General features: G+C 36.5%; 3 protein-coding genes across 6 annotated transcripts; all 3 read right to left on the reverse strand.

Annotated features, from left to right (window-relative positions):
- Positions 1–320: 320 nt before the first annotated feature.
- Positions 321–6,494, reverse strand: LOC100257717 (small ribosomal subunit protein eS6). Of its 3 annotated transcripts, none has more exons than XM_010654374.3 (7): positions 6,353–6,494; positions 6,194–6,258; positions 2,413–2,470; positions 2,220–2,328; positions 1,764–2,036; positions 1,379–1,666; positions 321–695 (listed from the first exon to the last, which is right to left on the reverse strand). In XM_010654374.3, the coding sequence occupies exons 1-6, from the start codon at positions 6,356–6,358 to the stop codon at positions 1,428–1,430; spliced, it is 750 nt and encodes a 249-aa protein (XP_010652676.1). In that variant the 5' UTR covers positions 6,359–6,494; the 3' UTR covers positions 321–695; positions 1,379–1,427. The 3 variants fall into 3 exon arrangements, with proteins under 3 accessions (XP_010652676.1, XP_010652675.1, XP_002273865.1); XM_010654373.3 differs by having other exon boundaries at positions 321–704; XM_002273829.5 differs by lacking the exon at positions 321–695 and having other exon boundaries at positions 1,195–1,666.
- Positions 6,495–8,638: 2,144 nt separating this feature from the next.
- LOC100260262 (serine/threonine-protein kinase SAPK2) lies at positions 8,639–13,128 on the reverse strand. 2 transcript variants are annotated; one of them, XM_002262695.5, is made up of 9 exons: positions 11,775–13,122; positions 11,499–11,573; positions 10,505–10,606; positions 10,139–10,192; positions 9,944–10,036; positions 9,773–9,865; positions 9,549–9,653; positions 9,356–9,454; positions 8,639–9,269 (listed from the first exon to the last, which is right to left on the reverse strand). In XM_002262695.5, exons 1-9 carry the CDS (start codon positions 11,892–11,894, stop codon positions 8,994–8,996), a joined length of 1,017 nt encoding a protein of 338 aa, XP_002262731.2. In that variant the 5' UTR covers positions 11,895–13,122; the 3' UTR covers positions 8,639–8,993. The 2 variants fall into 2 exon arrangements, with proteins under 2 accessions (XP_002262731.2, XP_059594518.1); XM_059738535.1 differs by having other exon boundaries at positions 9,773–10,036; positions 11,775–13,128.
- Positions 13,129–13,737: 609 nt separating this feature from the next.
- LOC100242628 (lanC-like protein GCL1) lies at positions 13,738–18,314 on the reverse strand. The gene is made up of 5 exons (XM_002262656.5): positions 17,751–18,314; positions 17,465–17,655; positions 16,728–16,839; positions 14,778–15,248; positions 13,738–14,332 (listed from the first exon to the last, which is right to left on the reverse strand). Exons 1-5 carry the CDS (start codon positions 17,898–17,900, stop codon positions 13,991–13,993), a joined length of 1,266 nt encoding a protein of 421 aa, XP_002262692.1. The 5' UTR covers positions 17,901–18,314; the 3' UTR covers positions 13,738–13,990.
- Positions 18,315–19,403: the final 1,089 nt, after the last annotated feature.

Below are 19,403 nucleotides of genomic sequence, written 5' to 3' on the forward strand. Positions count from 1 at the left end.
ACTAACGTGAACTACTTTGTCGTGTTTCGACGATACTGGGTGAATTCATCCACAGCTACCGTTGCTCTTGAGAATAGGTGCAAGGTCACCGACTAAAATAGGGCGGAAGGCAATCGCTTCTACCAGCCCCACTTTCGACTTAAATGGATTTTTAGTTTTTATCAACAAGTAATTATAGAAACACTGAGGAAAATTTGTTGAGTATGTGTTTTTGCATAAGGAGATTCCTTTTTGCCAATTTGCACTTTGCTTGATGAATGTATCCCACCGGCAAACATCAAAGCCATTGTTCCAGAAAAATTAGAAATCACAGGTAGAGATTGTGTATAAGATGATGTTATATCTAGATGTCATCTGTTTGATTTTACCTGCTAACGCGGGTGACAAAATGTTATTTCTAAATATATAAAACTATCATTGAGTTTGAAGTTTTTGGCATTCCCACATCTAATTGCCAAGATCGTAAAACAAGGGTGCTAGATCTAATCAACTAATGAACCATAATGATTCAGGCCAACTAAAGAACCTTATAGAACCTTATAGAGAAGGAACCCGCCCACCAACCAACCAGCCAATCACCCCCATATTCCGTGCCATTGCTACCGACAATCAATTCGATACCTACCGTCACTATCTCCAGAGTCTTTTGTCTCCACGGTCCTTCCTTTTTGACGCATATCCAGCCATTCCTGGAACTTGAACCCCTAAAAGCAACAATTATTTCCAAGAAATTTTTCAAAACCTATAAATATAAAGCTAGTAATACTATTTTCCCCATTATCTTTACCACATGCTTACATAGCATAATAAGTGAAGATTAGATACGTCAGAAAGTCATTAGCATATGCATTCAATGTAAAGTAGGTGGTAAAAAAAAAAGGTAAAATTGGTGAGAAGAATAGCATAACTAACATTACCAATCCAAAACCTATAGTCAACACCTAGTAAAGAAGCATTCCCATATGGTTGAACACTAATGCCAAATATGAATGCTACAAATCCACAGGAAAAAGATCTTAAAGTGAATAGAGAGAAGTAATTCCTACTTTGTTACCAAAAACGTAACCTATGATCATTAACGCATACAACAGGGGCAGAATTGACAACTTCAACCCGCTATAACTAGTTGTAAGTTACTTAGATGTTGAACAAAGACAGAAGTCATGAAAACTCAGGTCAGTTCCAAATGAGATAGAAAGGGAAAAAAATCCAGCCATAGATCTCTATTGATAATTTAAACTGAAGATATCAAGGGAAGAAACTAATCCATATCCCAGTGTAGAAAAAGGCAGAAAACAAAATCTCAAATCCTCAAGAAGCACAATGTTATAACATGCATTACTCCAATTGGGCACTTGAAATATTAGTCAAAATTTACCTTCACTGTGATATCCAGCAATGACATTTACCAAGTATTACCCCAACATCTAAGCTACAATAGATGGCTTTGAGGCAGCAGATAGTCGGGATCTCTTCTTTGCTAAACTCTCACTACGTCTTTCACGCTGCTCCTTCAACCTGGTTGCAAGAAGCTTTTGGTACTCAGCTGCCTCTGACTTGGCTTTTGCAATTCTCTTTTTCTTCTCTGCAATTCTTGCCCGCTTCCTTTGCAAAGTCAAGGGAGTCACCAGCCTCTGTATTTTGGGAGCTTTACTGCACTTCTTACCTGCCAGGCACACAGATAAGACCAATCATACATCTTTAGTAAATAATGTCAGTAAACATATCATATTTCCCATCAAAAAAGAAATTAGAACACCAACCAGATTTAGTAGTAAAAGTTCGGCGATAAGTGTTCACATACTTCCGAACATCATCCTCCTTCGAGAGGTTAAAAAGCTTTCGAATCTTTGAGGCCCTCTTTGGACCTCTCATTCTTGGCTTCTCAACATCAGTCAGTCCGGGAAGTTCACCCTCACCCTTCTTCACGATAACCAAGTTCAAAACTGAGAGGTCCTGGCTAACAATGCATCCACGAACAGCCTTCCTCCTTCGCTCTCCATTACGTCTTCCATATCCACGGAAGCAAGGGGTGCCTGTTCAAGCAAAATGCCAATTCGTATTAGTTTCATCAAGCATCGAGCAAATGCAGAATGAGACAAATTAACCACAATGCTAACAGGAGAAAATGCCCAAATAAACTCCAAAACAATATATAAAAACTGCATTTAATTGTTTCACATCTAAATATGCACAAAGTAGTAGACCAGTCTACCAACCTCTGTGAAGCAGAAGTTGGACTCGGCCTGGGGTCAGTACTCCCTGCTTCATTGGAAAACCTTGCTTGTCACAGCCTCCCATTATTTTGAATACATAACCCTTGAACTCCTGTCAAACACGCTTAAGATACATCAATAAATCATTCCTAACAAAGGGCAAGTTATCCTAAGAAGAATAGTAACAAAATCATACCTCACCCAGTGCATCTCCACTGACCTCCTGTGAGATCCTCTTGTCAAAAAATGCTCGCCTGCATGACAACACTCAAAAATAAGAAAAGCTGATCCTCTGTAAAGTACAAGATGATACTTTATGGGTAAAAATAAGAAAAATTTTGGGAGGACTTTGAGAGAAGTTTTGAGGAAGAATCTTTGGAGAACATTGAGAGAAGAAAATTTGAGAGGGAACCTCAAGAGGGCTATTATGTTCATGGATCCAGCCACTTTGAGAGAAGAGGATTAAAGCTATGGAGAAGGTGCAACCGTGTGAGGTTGTGCAATGGGAAAAAAGGTTAGTAAATGCTTTCGTTTGTTGTTGAAATTTTTAAATCAATCGAATGTAAATGTATGGTCTGCTGTGTGAGAGTTTTAAATGGCATCTTTGCTTATGATTTTTTTAAATTAATGAAATGAATGCATGGCCAATTATGAAATGGTGATTGGATGGTTCTTGTTTGAATTTTTAAATCAAATGAATGGATTGAATACATAGCCAACCATGGATGTCTGATGTGGCATGTTTTTGAATTAAAAAATTCAAAGTGAGATTGAGAATACATAGTCAACCATGGATGTTTGATGTTAGTGACTTGTTTTTATTGAATTAATAATTAAATTTGTATGTGAGATAATACGGTCATAGTGTTAATGACTTGTATTGTTGTGAATTTAAAATCAAACAAATGAAAATTAAAATTAATGTAGTCGTGTAATAGTTATGTTAGTGATCTTTATGACTTTGAATTTTAAAATTAATCAAATGCATATGAGAATCATGCAATGGATGATGTTATTAGCCTTTGTTTATTGATTTTTAAAATTTAAAGTGACAAAGATCACTAACATAGCCATTATACCGCTATATTGATTTTAATTTTCATTTGTTTGATCTTAAGTTCATTAACGCTATGGTCATATTATCTCACATGCCATTTTAATTTTTAATCCAACAAAAACAAGCCAGTAACATCAAACATCCATGACCGACTACATATTCTCAATCTCACTTTGAATTTTTTAATTCAAAAACAACATGCTACTAACATCAAACATTCATGGTCAGCTATGTATTCAATCCATTCATTTGATTCAAAAATTCAAACAAGAACCACTAACTCACCATTCCATAACCGGCCATGCATTCATTTCATTAACTTAAAAAAATCAAAAGCAAATATGTCATTAAAAACTCTCACACAACAACCCATATATTTACATTCTATTGATTTAAAAATTTCAACAAGAAACGAAAGAATTCACTAACCTTTTTTTTCAATTACACAATCTCACGACTACCCCTACTCCATAACTCCAATCCTCTTCTCTCAAAGTGGTCAAGTCCATGAACATAACAGCTCTCCCAAGGTTCCCTCCCAAATTTTCTTCTCTCTATGTTCTACAAAGATTCTTCCTCAAAACTTTTCTCTCAAAGTTCTCACCTCCAAAAAATTTCCAAAAAGTCCCAAAAGTCTCCACTCCAAATTTCATTTCTCCTTTTTATATTCTTCTCTAGAATCTTCTAATTTTCCCCCCTCAATCTTACTTCAAAAATTTAAAATCCCTTCAAGAGAATTCTTCCCCTCACCAAAAACATGAAGACCTCTCCCTTTTCTCAAAAATGCCCCTTTTAGAAAAATCCCACATGCAAGAGACCAATCCTAGAATTTTCTTTTAAGTGAATCCCAAACTCTCACCTGCTCATGCTCACATGACCTCTCATTAAAAAAAAGGATTCATACACTAATGATAAAAATGCAAATCACAGATTAAAAAATAAATTAAAGTCAATCTCATGCTAATAAAAAAATCAAAATATCAATTTCATGCAAAATAAAAAATAAAAATCAAAGTCAACCACATGCAAAATTTAAAAAAAAATCAAAAATAAAAAACAATCATATGCAATTCAAAAATTAAATCAATCACATGCAAAGAAAAAAAAAATCAAAGTATCAATCTCACACAAATAAAAAATCATCCACATACAAAAATAAAAAATCAAAGACAATCACATGCAGTTCAAAAATTAAAATCAATCACATGCAAAAATAAAAAATAAAAAATCAAAAGACCAATCATGCACTTAAAATCAAAATCAATCACACTAAAAATCGGGCATGCACTAAAATATCAAAAATCAATTGTGCACTCAAAATCAAAATCGATCACACACTAAAAAAAATCAAACAACAAGTCAAAGCTCATCTAACCTAAAAATCATGCAATAGAAAAACAAAGTAAAACCTAAATGCACTAAAAATCAACAAAAATCAAACAAAATTCTAAACTAAAATCAGAGGTTACTAGGCAATCACACTAGGGATCCCTAAAAACCCTCCAAAATGTCTCCAAAAGAAGTACAAAGACAGTAATCAAGTGAATTACAGTGGACCACCGATAGAGACTTAATAAAAAAACTCAAAAAAAGACACTAAATGTATAACAAAGGAACAGGGATGAGGGAAAACAACCAAATGATAGTATGTGCTAAGAGGGCAAAATGGAGAGTCCACACTATGCACAAAAGTTTTCAAATTATTCTCCACGTTTTCAATTATTTCTCAATATAAACAACAAAAAGCTCCTGAAAACATTTCAAAATTGTTCTAAAAAGCAACTTGCTTTCATAACAAATTCTCAAAAAACTATTTTCAATAAAAAAATTGACAGTTTTTTAGTTAGAAAAATGATTTCTGTTCTGAAAAACAGAAAAAATAAAATTCAAGACTAGTTCCCAGACACACTCATTGTTTTCCAATCTAATTGTTAAGTCGCCTACTTGGAAGAAAAAGATCCACGTCCACTAAGTTCAAATGCATAATTTTTTTTCCCTCTTCCTACATTTTCCTAACAACCAAACAGTAGAAAATAGAAAAGAACTCCCCACTTATCTAAGAAAAAATTTCCCATTTCCCATTATGAATAAAAAATCTGAATTGAGGTTACTTTAACACATTTGGATCATTTTCCTTATTTCTAATTTACCACCCAAAAAATTTCCATTAATCAATATACAGATAGAAAATATGCATTTACATCATCCCAAACACTGTCATTCATAAAAAGAAAACCAAAAAAAAAGGAACACTACAACCAACTAAGCACTAATTGCCATAAACAAAAATGCAGATTTCTACTCCATACTTCGAAATAACTGCTCCAGTCTCCGGATTCTATAAAGATTTTAGGAGACATATAGCTAAAACAGTAAAATAGAAGTGAATTGTAATTCAAATTTTATAAAAGCACAGAGGAAATCAAACAACATCAACACTATAGAGCAACACTTCATCAGGTGCACAATATTATAATCCACTTTATCAGACAATGTTTCCTTAAAAAGAAGTACAAATGTGGCTAACTTCTTAGAACTTGGAGATTAATTTTCTATAATTTACCCTAAAAAGGGTATGTGTTTCCGTAATGTCACACGACAAGCTCCAGAAGCAAGACTTTCTAAAATTTAACAAATAATTGGAGATGGGGCTACTAAACTTTTAACAAGTGGCAGGCAAAAATCAAGCAGATTCAGTCCCATTAAATGATAGTTTCAAAATTATAGTCTCAAAACGAAAGAATCGGATCACACATAGCGTACATTACAAATTTGCTACTCACTGGATCTACAGTTCTGGAAAATTTGTTCTCATTCAAAGATAATAACGTACATTACAAATTTTAAACAAGAGATAATAACACGAAAATATATTTAATGCCAACAACTGAATAAAATCAAATTCAAAGAAATTTCTTACAGTTTCTGGTCGTCGTCGATTTCGAGCTTTTTCTGACACCCTGTCGTAGGATTCGCAATATTGAACTGCAAGCCCAGAAAAAGCACAGATAAATAATTAATTAATTATAAAAGATAAGAGGTAGGTTTTCATAATGACATAAGGTATGATTCATCTAACCTTCATCTTCGATCGACAGAGGAGGCAGTGAAGATGCCGAGGGTTCAAGAAACGGTAGCACCCTAGGGTTTCTCGCGCGGAACTAGGGTTTTGGCCTTTTTTTTATACGAGTCCGGGGTGTATTGTAGAGGACTGGGTACTCGTCCTAGGAGTTTTGTGGGTACCGTACACGTGGCGATATATCGGTAAATTTCTTTTTTGTTTTCCTTTTTTTTAAGTTAGCAAATACTATATACCATTACAATGTATTCAATAATAATTTTATAAATATTAAAAACGCATTCTAAAGTTACTAAACGAACTCTTAATGTTTTGATATAAGAAATAAGTGTTTTCACGACTTTAATCTCTACCATACAATCAATTATGTTCACTTTGTCATTTGATCTCAGTAATCTTGCTTTACATAAAAATAGCTTGCATCGTTTTTAATAGAGATAATTATATTTTGGATTTAATTGGACTCAAAAATTAAGATTTGATTCATATAAGTTTACCATTTAAGCTCAAGACATAAAGAAAGTGTGAAAATTGAGAAAAATTATATGAATTTTTTATCTTTTCAAAAATGACATTTATTGACTATGAAAAAAAAACATTTATTTAAATTTTATTCCTTTTGTAAATCTCAATAAAATTTAATTTAATTTAGTGATTTGGAAAAAAAATACACATTTTTCCAAAATAAATAAATAAATTATTATTATTATTATGTAAAAATCAAACATTTTGAAAAATATATATATTTAAAATTATGTATGTAAAAAATAACAAAATGTCAAAATTAATTTTTTTTAAATGATATATTTAAAAAAAAAATAGTTTTCTAAAAATAATAAATTTTCAAAATAATTATTAAAAAAACTAAGATAAAAAAATTTATCAAACATTGTGATGAAAAATACTTAAAATAGTTTTGAAGGGTATATTGGTTTTTTCACATTTTATATCATTTCCATCAATTATATAACTTTTATGGATCAAATCTTATTTTTTTTTATTCAGGTCCAAACACACAATTATCCCTATATCTCTCTCACCTCTCACAAAATTTTTTAATCATGGTTAATTGAAATGAGACTTTCATAAATTCAACTTAGGATCCATCTAACAATGATTTAAATAAATATCAAAATCAAATAATTTAAATTCACTTTACGGGTATTTTCTTACTTACATTATGTTAAGTAAAAATATGAAATCATTAAAGTGATTTATAATTAATCATTTAGTAAGCACTTCTTCTCATAATTTTTTTTATCAAATAAAAAATTATCAAAATTATTGATAAAGGTATTTATTTTTATTTTTATTCGAATATTAAATATCAAATAACCAAATTTCTTAAATCTAACCTTGTACTTATACTCAAATATTGTGCCGATCTGATTTTATTTTAGATTTAATTTGTGAATTTGTGGTTCATAATATATATCATGCGCATTGATACTTTCTCTTACATACTTACACATTATAATTTAATAAATTACCAAAATAAATAAATTAATAAAATAAACATATCTCGAACATATTAAGTTCTGAGGATATTGACTCATAATAAGTCATGCAATAAAAGTCGTCTATTTTGAATAGTCGTTTTCATAGATTGAACATGGAATATGATACTCTCGTACCAAGTGTTATACATGTTGACTTACATGTAGCATGTTCATTGATTGAAGCTTAGGTACCATTCAAGTCCACATCATTATCCATGGCCCTTGAACAGTAGATTTTGAGGTTCTTATGTTTTTTTTGTCCTCCTTGGATGGATTCCATAAGCACTAATTGTTTAATGAGAAATTTGCTGTTAACCACAAGTGTGATTGAATTTTAGATCATCTACCATTGAAATCTCCATCATGAAGGATATGGTCCAACTTGAGGATCTAGAATACATTGACAAAAACTATATAAAATGGCGTTAAGATAAGACCAATAATTAATTTAGCCATGAATCTCTAGAAGGATATGTTTTTCAATTGAGACTTTTGAACCAATTGATATTATATGGTCGTCTCCCAATCTACCGCACACCTAGGAGAGTCTTCTAATGGATAACATTTGAAAGTTTTAAATGATTTATGTCTTTTTCTCATCCCACATAACACACCCATCTTGGGCCTCGTCTATCCTAAGACTTTACACCCTCATTCTAGGGTCATTTCCAACCATCATTTTTCCATAGTAGCATTGTTGCATTCCTAACCGATAGAATCACACCCAGCTTCTTTATCCTACTTAGTTAATTCATCTAATGAATGACATGACATGAGACCAGAGAGGTTTGTCCAATCCATGGTGTTATAAACAAGCATACAGCACCCCACATCATTCTATTTGTAGTATATTGCCCCACCTTCAGAAGAAAATGAGGCAGAAGACTATGGTTAGGAGAGCTTGATAAGAGGAAGAAATACATAACTACTAATTTTACAATCACAAGAACAGAAAGAAGAAGAGCATATATAATCCCAATGCCCCTTCACACACAGACTAAACTGACCAGCTTCCATCTAAACTACATTCTAGGCACCACCCTTTGAACAGGATCATTTGATTCCCCCAATCCTGAAAAGAAGACCTTATCCACAACTGCCTTTTCCGTAGGGGGATTGGCTTGCATGATATGAACTTGCACTCACAATGCACAAACAAAATCACCGCTCGCCTCTATATCATCTAGATCAGCATCTTCGTCCAAGTCATCCAAATCCATGCTGGCCCCAAAAAAATGCCCACCAACTTTAGGCCCCTCAATCCGCGCCTCTTGTATTATCTTTACTATATCATCAATACTTTGGGATGGGTCATTTACATAATCAGTTTGGGCGCTAGCTTCTCCTCCTTGCATGAATTCTATGGGCAAGTTCCTTATGAACCATGGATGATTTTGGATTTCTGGAATGGTTATTCTCTACATAGAAAATACGTCACAAATAAAGACTATAATTTTTTTTGAATAAGACTGACAAGTTCAAGGAAGATTCACTAGTTTATCACCTTTTCAGGGTTTGCCACAAATATTCGAGATAGAAGATGTTTACACTCCATTGAAACTCGGACATAGTCTGGAATAGAGTAGTGAACACTAAGTATTCGCTGCCACAAACAATCAACATCTCAACTGCTCAGAAACCACAAATGAAGCAGAAAACTATTAGGTAATTTAAAACCAGTACCATATATAACTAACCGCAATTGTTTTCCTGAAATTTCTTGGATCATCAGGATCTTCAAATGGATAAGCACCAACAAGCATCACATATAAGGTAACCCCACAAGACCAAACATCTGCAATCTGTAATGGTGGAAGAGATAAAAACATTGACCGTTTATTTTAGACATCAAAACTAAGCCCCAAAGTTTTTTTTGTTCTCTTTCTTTTCCATTTTGAGAAAAAAATGAAACAAATATTACCTTTCCATCGTATTCTTTCCTTGATAATACCTCTGGAGCAATGTAGGCTGGTGTTCCCACAGTAGATTTTGGTTGGGAGTGCAACACAGATGACTGCAAAACAAGATGAACAGTCAGTGACCAGTTTAAGCAGGATGGCATTGGTTTCCAAATAAGCAGATGGTCCCTTGCCTTGGAATAGCCAAAGTCGCAAATTTTGAGACGTGGTGCTGGGCTTCCATCTAAGAGTGTATTTTCCAGCTTCAGATCTCGGTGGCAAATTTGCTGGGCCAAAAGGATATTTGTTTTCAGCAAGAAATGCATGGATAAAATTTATTCACAAAGAAATGAACTATCATACAACTTAGATGAATCGGGAATTAGTACCATGGAGTGGCAGTAACTGACTCCTGATATCAGTTGTTGAAAAAAATACCTAGCCTGATAGAAATGCACAGAGAAGAAAAATGAAAGCAAAAAAAAAAAAAAAGAATATATTAGCAAAAATTCTTGAACAAATCAAACGATCCCTACATTACTCAGGAACGACATTTTTTGCAGAAAAATGGAAATGTGTTATGGGGACAATCTTCTTCTATACAATTATAGAGTTTGCTTTCAAACAAAAATTTAACCCCCTCCATACACCAAGAAACTATAAAGACATATGTAAATGCATATATGTATATATATATATATATACACACACACTTGGAGCAAGATTTTTATTATCATTTATCTGTTCTAACTCACCTCATCCTCGCTGAATCTACCGGCATTACATATTCTCTCAAAAAGCTCTCCTCCAGCAGCATATTCCATGACTATAGCCAGATGGGTTGGTGTTAGCAGGACCTACACAGAAACATCCCCTCTTTTTAGAATTCTAATAAACTAACCTGCAGCAGAAGCAAGAACTGATAAGGACCATAAGCAGAGGAATCCAACTCCAATCATTTAAGGAGGGATCTAATACTACTTTCTACTAGCCTGCAAGATCAAAGTGTGTTCGAGTTGTACTTTGATGATCACAATTTGATCCACCTAATTTTTTTTAGCTTCCCAATCATACTATGTGATTGTGTAAAGGACAATGTTTGATTTTACCCTGTTAGTTCTGGAAAGACACAAGAGAAGGGAATGGAAAATGAGAAAGTTTAAACCATTTGGAGTTAGAATTGTTTGCTTGAGATCCCAAATTATAATGTTTCACTTGTATTCTTAGCAGTCAAAGTGGAGAATGATACATTGCATAAACAATGAGAATTAGATACTGGTTCTTGACACTTGACAGTCCTTACTCATCTTAAAAAGAGCACAGAACCAAAGCTTTATCAGAAGTAATTTATCCTGAAAGTGCAGATTACTATTAGAAATCAACACATAATTGTTACATATATTTTTTGTAAAAAGAAATGAGTGATTTTTACGGACTTATGGAGGACATTTTTGTCTATCAAGGGACAAACTGGTTGTCTAGATGAGACGGTTTCAATGCTTGAACCAGTCCCAAATACATACTAAATAACAGATAGGAGGAGCAACGGAGCAGAGCAGGAACCTGAAAGCAAGTGGAACAATACAAGCATAGTTTATATATAACACTAACACCATGGCCTTCCGAAGTTTCCTTTTAGTTGGGGAAATAACATACCCGGAAAAAAAACACAACATAATTCCCTTAGTCAAGAAGAAAACCAAAGAACAAAAATGGCCATCAAAACTGGAAAAAGAATCAGCTATATACCTCCTTAAATCTAACTATATTGGGATGCTTCAAGGACCTGTGATTCATAATCTCCCTCTGTACATGCTCATCAATCTGCAACAGCAAAAGAAAAAAAAAAGGGCTAATCAATCCCAGAAAGCAAAACCCAGATAGAAAACACAGAAGCCAGATGACAATACGAAGAACCAAGCAACACCCAGTTAAAATCATGAAGAGTGAATAACACTTAGATAAGAACAAGAGGGGGGGAAGAAAGAATCAAAGAGAGCTGAGAAAGGAAGATGAAAACAAGACCTTTTGCCCCCTCTCAATATACTTGACAGCATGGAGCTCACCACTCCACTTATCCCTCACAAGCTTGGCCACACCAAAGTTTCCAGACCCTATATCTTTCAAAATCTCATAACGCTCCATTGCTGGTTAGCTGATAGCTTCACCAATCTCAATTGAACAGTCAAATACATACAATACTTCCCCCCCTACTTTCTGTCTCTCTACATCTCTGTGTCAAGCATCTCCATGGCTTTGAAGGAAACGAAAACGAAAAAAGCTGAAAAAATCTTTTTTTAAGAATAACAAAAAAACAAAAGGGCCTTATAATTTAATCGCATAATGGACCAGCCAAAGTCCTTGAAAACAGTGGCATGTTCTGCAACAGTACAAGAGAGGGACAACGACACCTGAAATTACACGTGGCGCAATGCCGGAGGCCTCATATTTTTGCAAGTTGTGATCGACTCCATGCCCCCACCACCCAACACACTTGTGTTCAGGACATGTTCACTCTCTGTACCTAACCCCAGCGTGTCCACCGGGGGCTTTTTAGGTAACCTGTTCAGACAGTTTGGTGCTGCTGAGTTACCGAACAACCCCTCACGTGGCGGCAGTGCAGCGAGTACATGGTGTAGGTAGTCGAGGGAGTAGGGGCGGCGGTCGTGCAGTTCAAAAAATGAACAATTTCCGAGGACATGAGGATTAGGTGACGGAAGGAGGAGGAGGAAATGACGTGGACGGTGGAAAAGGGGGCGGAGGAAGTGGGGAGTGAGAGCTGGCCGCTGTGGGCAATTTGAAGGAGGTAGGCCCCAGTGGTTGAGGTTTCTTTCGTAGGAAGGAATCGACACTTACCGACGAAACAGCGGTGCTTCATGCATTTAATGCACTTTTGTCCTTGTGATTTTCATGGTATAATTCGGAGTTGACTCGAAATTAGTCATTGGACGTTCATTTTCATTAATTTTCACCCTCGATTTAAGTTAACGTCACCTTAAGAACAGTGAATGATCTTTTCAGAGGAGAATCGATTCCCTCACAAGATTAAATATTAATCATAAAGTAGTTTCGTATTTCAAATGGGAGCCCAATGTTGTGCTTTTGACTTCTTCTTTCTTAGTGGGTGGTGGGATGATCATTAGGTTTCTGCGCTCTTAAGCATTAGAAACATGCTGACACTGCAAACACTCCACAATGTCTGGACTCTTGACCCTGCCCCCACCAAATCGTATCGTGTCATCTTTGATTAATATAACAGTTACGTGATTTGATGGGCTAATTGAATCAATTTGGTATGCCAGATATTCAAGATTGTTTGTACAGATGTGCTTATCTTGCAAACATACAGCCGGGCCAAATCCAATAATGCCAAAAAGCTGCCTATGCGGTGGTGAGGCAGCTCACCACCCTTCCTTTTTACATCTATGGACCTACCTTCTGCGAGGATAGATGAAGGTATTCCTTGCAAGGAAGGGAAGAGAGCATTAATCATTCCACTCCAAAGGTCTGTTTTGGCCTGCAGAATGGCAACCTCACTAACACATTTCAGTTGGCAAATGTAAAATGAGTTTAGTTTCAACTTTCGAGCATGGGTTAGGCCGAGCTGTGGGTTGACTGGTTGAGTGGCCTCTACAGCTCCAACATGTTGATTTGGGTCAGTAGCTCATTTTCAAGATCATGGCGTGGAATATAAATAATAAAAGGCTACGCTACTTCTTATGAATTAACAAAAGCAACCGCCAAATTAGCATAAACAGTTTACTACCAAAGGAATTATGTTAGGTTCCTCTTATCAACCTCCATCTCCTGCCCATTTCAAGCCTTCAAGTCTAAATTTTGGACATTTTCAGGGTTCCTGTTCTCCACCATTGGGCATTTGGACTGCCCATTCTACCCATGTTTCAGGGTTGAAGCTAGTCGCTTCATAAATGATTATTTTCACTGTTGGGTACGAGGTATGAACATTTATTCCCAGGGATCCATAATCTTCGAACACCAAGATATGCAAGGATTAGAATATAGTCAAACTCAGATACACGTTTTGCGATAGTAACAAGTGATGTGCTACTCAACATCTGGTAAGGAAAATCAAGATGGGAACCAGATGATGGCACCTCTTCATATTCCTTTCCTGCTTGATATCACAGCACTTCTCTAAAGAGCACATATAGGTACATGTTAGGTTGTATTTCTAGTATAAAGGAGACTTCAGATCAACTTCCCTCATTTCATTTTCTGGCCTAAAGTTCATACCCTGGGAATCTGGAATTTTCTGGGCTAAGCAGATCGAACAAGAGGCAAGCCGTTCCAGCAAGGCCTTGGAAAAGGGAGTATGCATGTTCAGTGGTACCAGCATGTCCAACAGTCACAAGCTTCCCTGCATTATGATACAAGAAACTTGCAAATGCCTTTGCTCTTTCTTCATATACAGGCTCCCCTGTTAGACGATAAAGGGACAGGAATGCGTAAGCATTCCCAGCCACACCATCCGAAAGTCCCACCTTCTTCACCAGTCCATTCTTCCACACAACTTCCCCTGCCTCTATGGCTGCATCTCGGAACTCCCTGTCCCTTGAAAACACCTGCAAACCAAAGAACAAAATTTCACTTTCATTGATTACATCGGGGATGGACATCCCTGCTGTAGGTTTCTCCAAAAGTCAAATCCATGTGACGGAGATGATCAAAGCCTTCACCAATTATTCTTGCCTGCAAATACATCTGCTGTGTACTAGGTTTTAAAGCAATGCATGAGGATGGGAGTTCCAAGCCTCTTGATTTTGGGTTAATAAGGTAGAACTGATCAGATACAATGTACTAATGTTTTTACATGAACCCAAAGAAAACATTCACAAAGCTAACAAAAAGGGCATGCGGAAACAATTCTAAATTTTTGAGAAATTCGTATCAAGGATGGATCCTTATAACATTCCTGCATATACGTATGTCACAATGTAATACCCATTTAGTTGCTTCCCCTGGGCTTTGAATACCATTTCCTAAGCTTGATTATCTGGAGGTACTAACCTGGGATGCTTTACACAGAGTGATGGCCACACCAGTTGCACCGTGAGACCACTGCACCAGTTTGTCCCTTGGGTTCCCTTCAAATGAGGGGTAATTTCCACTGTGAGGAAACCTATTACTCCTCATATATCTTAACGTCCCCTTAACATCTTCACTGTCCTCTTCAGATAGAGGGAAGTGAAGGAGCACCTGCAAGATTCCAGCTAGGCCATGAGCTGCACCCCAATACCTTGTCCCATGCCATCTGTACATAAGTGGGCATGTTGTATTATCAGATGCACCCGCCCTGCCCCCGGCTAACACAGCATTGACAACAGGCATGATAAGGTCATTGGGCAATGTCTGCTCCCCGAGATGCTTGTTTATAAACAAAGCTGCCCACAAAAACCCAGCTCGCCCATAAAGAAGATCATATGACATTCCAAAACCACCTTCCTCAGGACCAACAGGGAGGGCTCTCTCTTGTGCCACCTTTACATGATCAATTAGATAGGCATTAGATAAGGTCCTTTCTTTTTTGAAACTACCAACAATTGTCTAAAAGCAAAACTAATAGTACAAATTGATACGGTAGAGTGCTTTTATATAAATTCTAATTTCATTAGCTGATGAAATTAAAGTGGCCAAAACTGATCTTGCTCTTGCAACATGATAATAATACATGCATTTTTTGGTCAGCACACACTGATAGATCAAAACAGCAAGCCAACTTCCCTTGATTTTTTTCCCTCAAAAAAATGGAGACCGGAACTTACATAAGAGAAGGAAACAAATGATTACAGAGAGAATGGGATTATTCTATGTCCAGATTGCCAATTCAACTTAAATCCAATAAAAATTGAGAGCCTAAGCTTCCAAATATCCAATTTGGGATAAAAACTTGCAAGGCTAACAATACAATGTTGTGAGTCATAAAAGCAACAGAGAATTAAGAACAATCACATGCCTTGCTTTGGATGAATTGCAGCAGAGAAGTGGCTAAACTGATAAATGGCAATTCCTAGCTACATAACACCATCATGTCCCATTTCCAGGTCATAAGCAACCTCACGATGGAGAATCTACTAACAGTCATGTTGGGGCATGAGTCGGGTCCCCAACCTATGTCAATACGTGAGACTTTCCCAAACTCATGGTGAGAAAATTTTTGCATTTGTACTTGCCAACAACCTAGTATACCTCTGCTTCTTAATATCTTTGAGCAGTGGAGATGTTTAATTAGTTGTTAAACAGAACACTATATCTCCTTCCTGCCTCAGGTTGGATACTGGATGAACACTAGAAACTTCCAATACCCGGCTGCTTAGCTGTATCCACGTTATCCCAAAGGGATAGGGACAACCCTTTCCACAAAAGAAGATAAGGGGTTAGGACGTCTCAAAAGCAACAACTTGGTTCCCCATTTGAAATTCAAACAACACCTTTTTCACAAGAGGTGGTCATGTATCCATTTCGCAAGCCACTAAAAGTCTAAAATCGATATTGAGCCATGAACAAGAACTCCAAGCCAAGATAAATACATCATGTATCTACACTATTAGTCTGTTGCTTGCACACTAGACATGGATGTGTTTCTTGTTTTGAAAAGCAGCAGCATGCTAAAGTGAAGCTACAAAGCTTTTCTCCTCACGTGGAGTTTGTGGCCAAGAATTAATGCCATTAATCGTGGGCTGTTCTGTTGTTCACTCTTTCCTCATCCAAATGATTTATTATTTGCCTCTAAATTCTTTGTTGCGCATTAAAGCCTCTCTCCTAAAAGAACTGTGAAAATTATATGGAGTGGCCAGCCCTGGAAAAGCCCACGAGTCATGGCCATATTCACATGGCAAACCTTGGCCTCGTGGGGCATCTTTTGGTGGAAACCTTCCCATTTTCATTTTATTGTGCTACATTTTTGGTTGGTGACAGCGAATCAATGAGATAAGATTTAGGCAATAATAATATTAGTACCTCAAGGAAGAGATCCAAATACATGTCCCGCCTTTGATAGTCCCCAATATGGTTAGCAACCACAGCCCCAAGCGCATAAACTCCTCCGCTACCGCATAAAAACGTCACATGCCTGAATCATTCAAGAAAACGACATCCTGCTTACTGCCTTCTCAAGACAAAATACAAGTCACTTCAGCTCACCACTGTATATCATGTACTACTAGATGTCTACCTAGATTCTATCTTGGATAACGATAACAAGAACTACTGAAAATTACTTAAATAACAGGGAATTTCCTTTGGAATAGTTTATCTTTGAAGGACTTTTTCAATAGACACCAGTAGAATGGAAAATTTTATTTTAAATGATCTTGTGGTCCTAAATAAAAGGCTAATTTTGTGGTCCTCGCTCCTGACACATCTAAAGTTGTCAAGTGGGGAAAAGAATCTGACAAAAATTAAAATTAAAATGTCGCCCTAATCCATTATATATTTTCAATTTTCAGACTAGGCGATTAAGAGGAGTCTATTATGCCACGTGTCACTCCACGAATAAAGGCAAATATATGAAGTAGGTCCTTCATGTGTCACACAATCTCACTGTCTCAGTATCCCCAAATACCTAATGCGTCATCGTCACTCCAATAATCTCCAAAATCAACGGCCTGGATCATTTCTACATATTGTGTTGTTAGCTAATATGTCTTTTGCTTCACCCTTCAACATGGAATGACAAAAGGGTTAAAAGCACTGACCTTGTGAACTCACGTGAGGTCACGGCACACGAGTCAACAATCTCAGCGCACAATAGCAGGTCTTGCTGCCTGCCGGTTGACTCATACGACCTCAAGCAGGCGAACGCTGTCCCCAGCAAGCCGGTGTGTACGGTCGGGTCTATGCCTTTTCTCCATCCTTCGCCACCTCTTTTCCACGTCGCCTCTACCACCTAAACGCCACAGGCATAACAATGACACCATTTCCTTCGGTTAACCTGCACCCACCCACCCCGCAACACTACACTTCACTCCACTTTAGCCTTACCTGGTCCTTGAGAGACATGGCTGCCTTGAGAAAAGTCTCCGTCGGAAGTGACAGATTCGCAGCCGTAGGATCGGGTTTCTGAAACGAATCCAGCCATTCGTTGCTCTCGTCGTGACTTTCCTGAGATGGCAACTTCACCGCCGATGACATGCTTTCTCCCCCTAAAGCTCAAAAATCCAGTAAGCACTAAACACCCCTGTCGATCCTTACCGCTGAAGCCGTGAGAGAAGGAGAAGTAGAAGAGGCTGTTTTTGTAGGCGAGTGAGTGAGGGAGACTGTGCGAATGCGTGGAGTGTGGGTTGAGCGCAACTGCGGTAACTTTATACACGTGTCACATGATCCCGGTCTTACCGAATGAGGTAGAGTCCCGTTGGAATGCATGAGGATCACATGCTAACCTGGGTTTGGGAAGGGATATAGTGTAGGCCCAGTGTACAATTATTACTTATCTTGTCGGTCCATTATCATCACAATCGTCATGTGAGCCTGAGAGGCATCTTTTCATCACCGTCGGATCCAGTTGTTGGAGTGTCGTGATCACACCAACTCAGAACCCCACCTTAGCATCAGCCAACCTAGTTTCAACAAGTGTTCACCAAACAATCCTTTAGATTTAACTTTCATTCACGATGATAGCGTGACCCATGTCAATCAATATAAAATCTTCTTAAATCGGTTGCTCTCATCAAATGCGTTAGGTGACAGGTTAGGGACAAGTCCAAGCCATTCCTTTGTCCTTCTAAAATCTTTAAAATCCGTTCTTAAAAAAAGTGGGTATCAATTCCTATATATCATATTCTTGGTACCAATTCCACATTTCCAATCCATATTAGGATTTTTTTTTCAAAGCTAATATACTTTTTTTTTCTTTCCCTTTTATCTCATATCCTACAAGTTAATTAACACCAACCTCTTATTTCATTATTCAAAAAAGTCGACTTACATCTATTTGAATATTTTTTCAATTGTTTTATGTAACAAGAGAGATAATGATGTGGACAATATTAGTTCGACAACATGTACAAATACCTTAAAATAATCAGTGTTTGATTTTTACTTATGACCATTTAACACTTATCTTGCCTTAAAGTGATCGACTTCTCCATTTGGCTTATACCATTTGCCACTAATCTTGGCTTAAAGTGATTAACTTCTCCACTTGACTTATACTTGATTTTGTACACTTATTTGATATCAATTAGTTTCTTAAAATTAAGGGGATTGCTTAACTCACATGTACTATTTTAGTCAAATGCATGAATTTTTCATCCATAACTTTAAACCAACAATCATCTTAAGCAACTTCTTCATCACTCAATAGATCATTGTTTACAAATAAAGCAAATTTGATCAATTCTTTACATGTTGGGTCATTGTCATCACCACCCACATAATCTTGCAAACATGTAGGTAATGCACGTTAATACTTTGGGTGCCTTGATGACCTATAAGACATGAAATCACAATTGGTGGATATTAAGTTGCATATATTTTTTCCTTCATGTTACTCTTTAAGATCAATGCTAGTATTTGATGGTCATTTTTCATTATAAGCTTTTATCACTTGATTATTACCAATAAAAATTCATTTTTCACCTATGTCATCAAGTTTTTGTCCTAATGCATCGTCCCATGCGTTGCATTCCATGATTG

The sequence above is a fragment of the Vitis vinifera genome, chromosome 7, assembly GCF_030704535.1.
Source record: "Vitis vinifera cultivar Pinot Noir 40024 chromosome 7, ASM3070453v1".
NCBI lineage: Eukaryota > Viridiplantae > Streptophyta > Magnoliopsida > Vitales > Vitaceae > Vitis > Vitis vinifera.

Excerpts from the sequence above, each read along its gene's own strand:
- LOC100260262 (XM_059738535.1), bottom strand. The coding sequence starts at position 11,894 with ATGGAGCGTTATGAGATTTTGAAAGATATAGGGTCTGGAAACTTTGGT. Across the intron at positions 10,193-10,504 it reads GTAGATTCAGCGAGGATGAG|GCTAGGTATTTTTTTCAACA; the intron begins GTGAGTTAGAAC and ends CATTTCTATCAG. Across the intron at positions 9,270-9,355 it reads TTGTGGCAAACCCTGAAAAG|AGAATAACCATTCCAGAAAT; the intron begins GTGATAAACTAG and ends TTTTCTATGTAG.
- LOC100242628 (XM_002262656.5), bottom strand. The coding sequence starts at position 17,900 with ATGTCATCGGCGGTGAAGTTGCCATCTCAGGAAAGTCACGACGAGAGC. Across the intron at positions 16,840-17,464 it reads ACCTCACGTGAGTTCACAAG|GCATGTGACGTTTTTATGCG; the intron begins GTCAGTGCTTTT and ends TGAATGATTCAG. Across the intron at positions 15,249-16,727 it reads ATTTGGATCTCTTCCTTGAG|GTGGCACAAGAGAGAGCCCT; the intron begins GTACTAATATTA and ends GATCATGTAAAG.
- LOC100257717 (XM_010654374.3), bottom strand. Across the intron at positions 2,329-2,412 it reads GTGGAGATGCACTGGGTGAG|GAGTTCAAGGGTTATGTATT; the intron begins GTATGATTTTGT and ends CGTGTTTGACAG. Across the intron at positions 2,037-2,219 it reads CCAACTTCTGCTTCACAGAG|GCACCCCTTGCTTCCGTGGA; the intron begins GTTGGTAGACTG and ends TTGCTTGAACAG.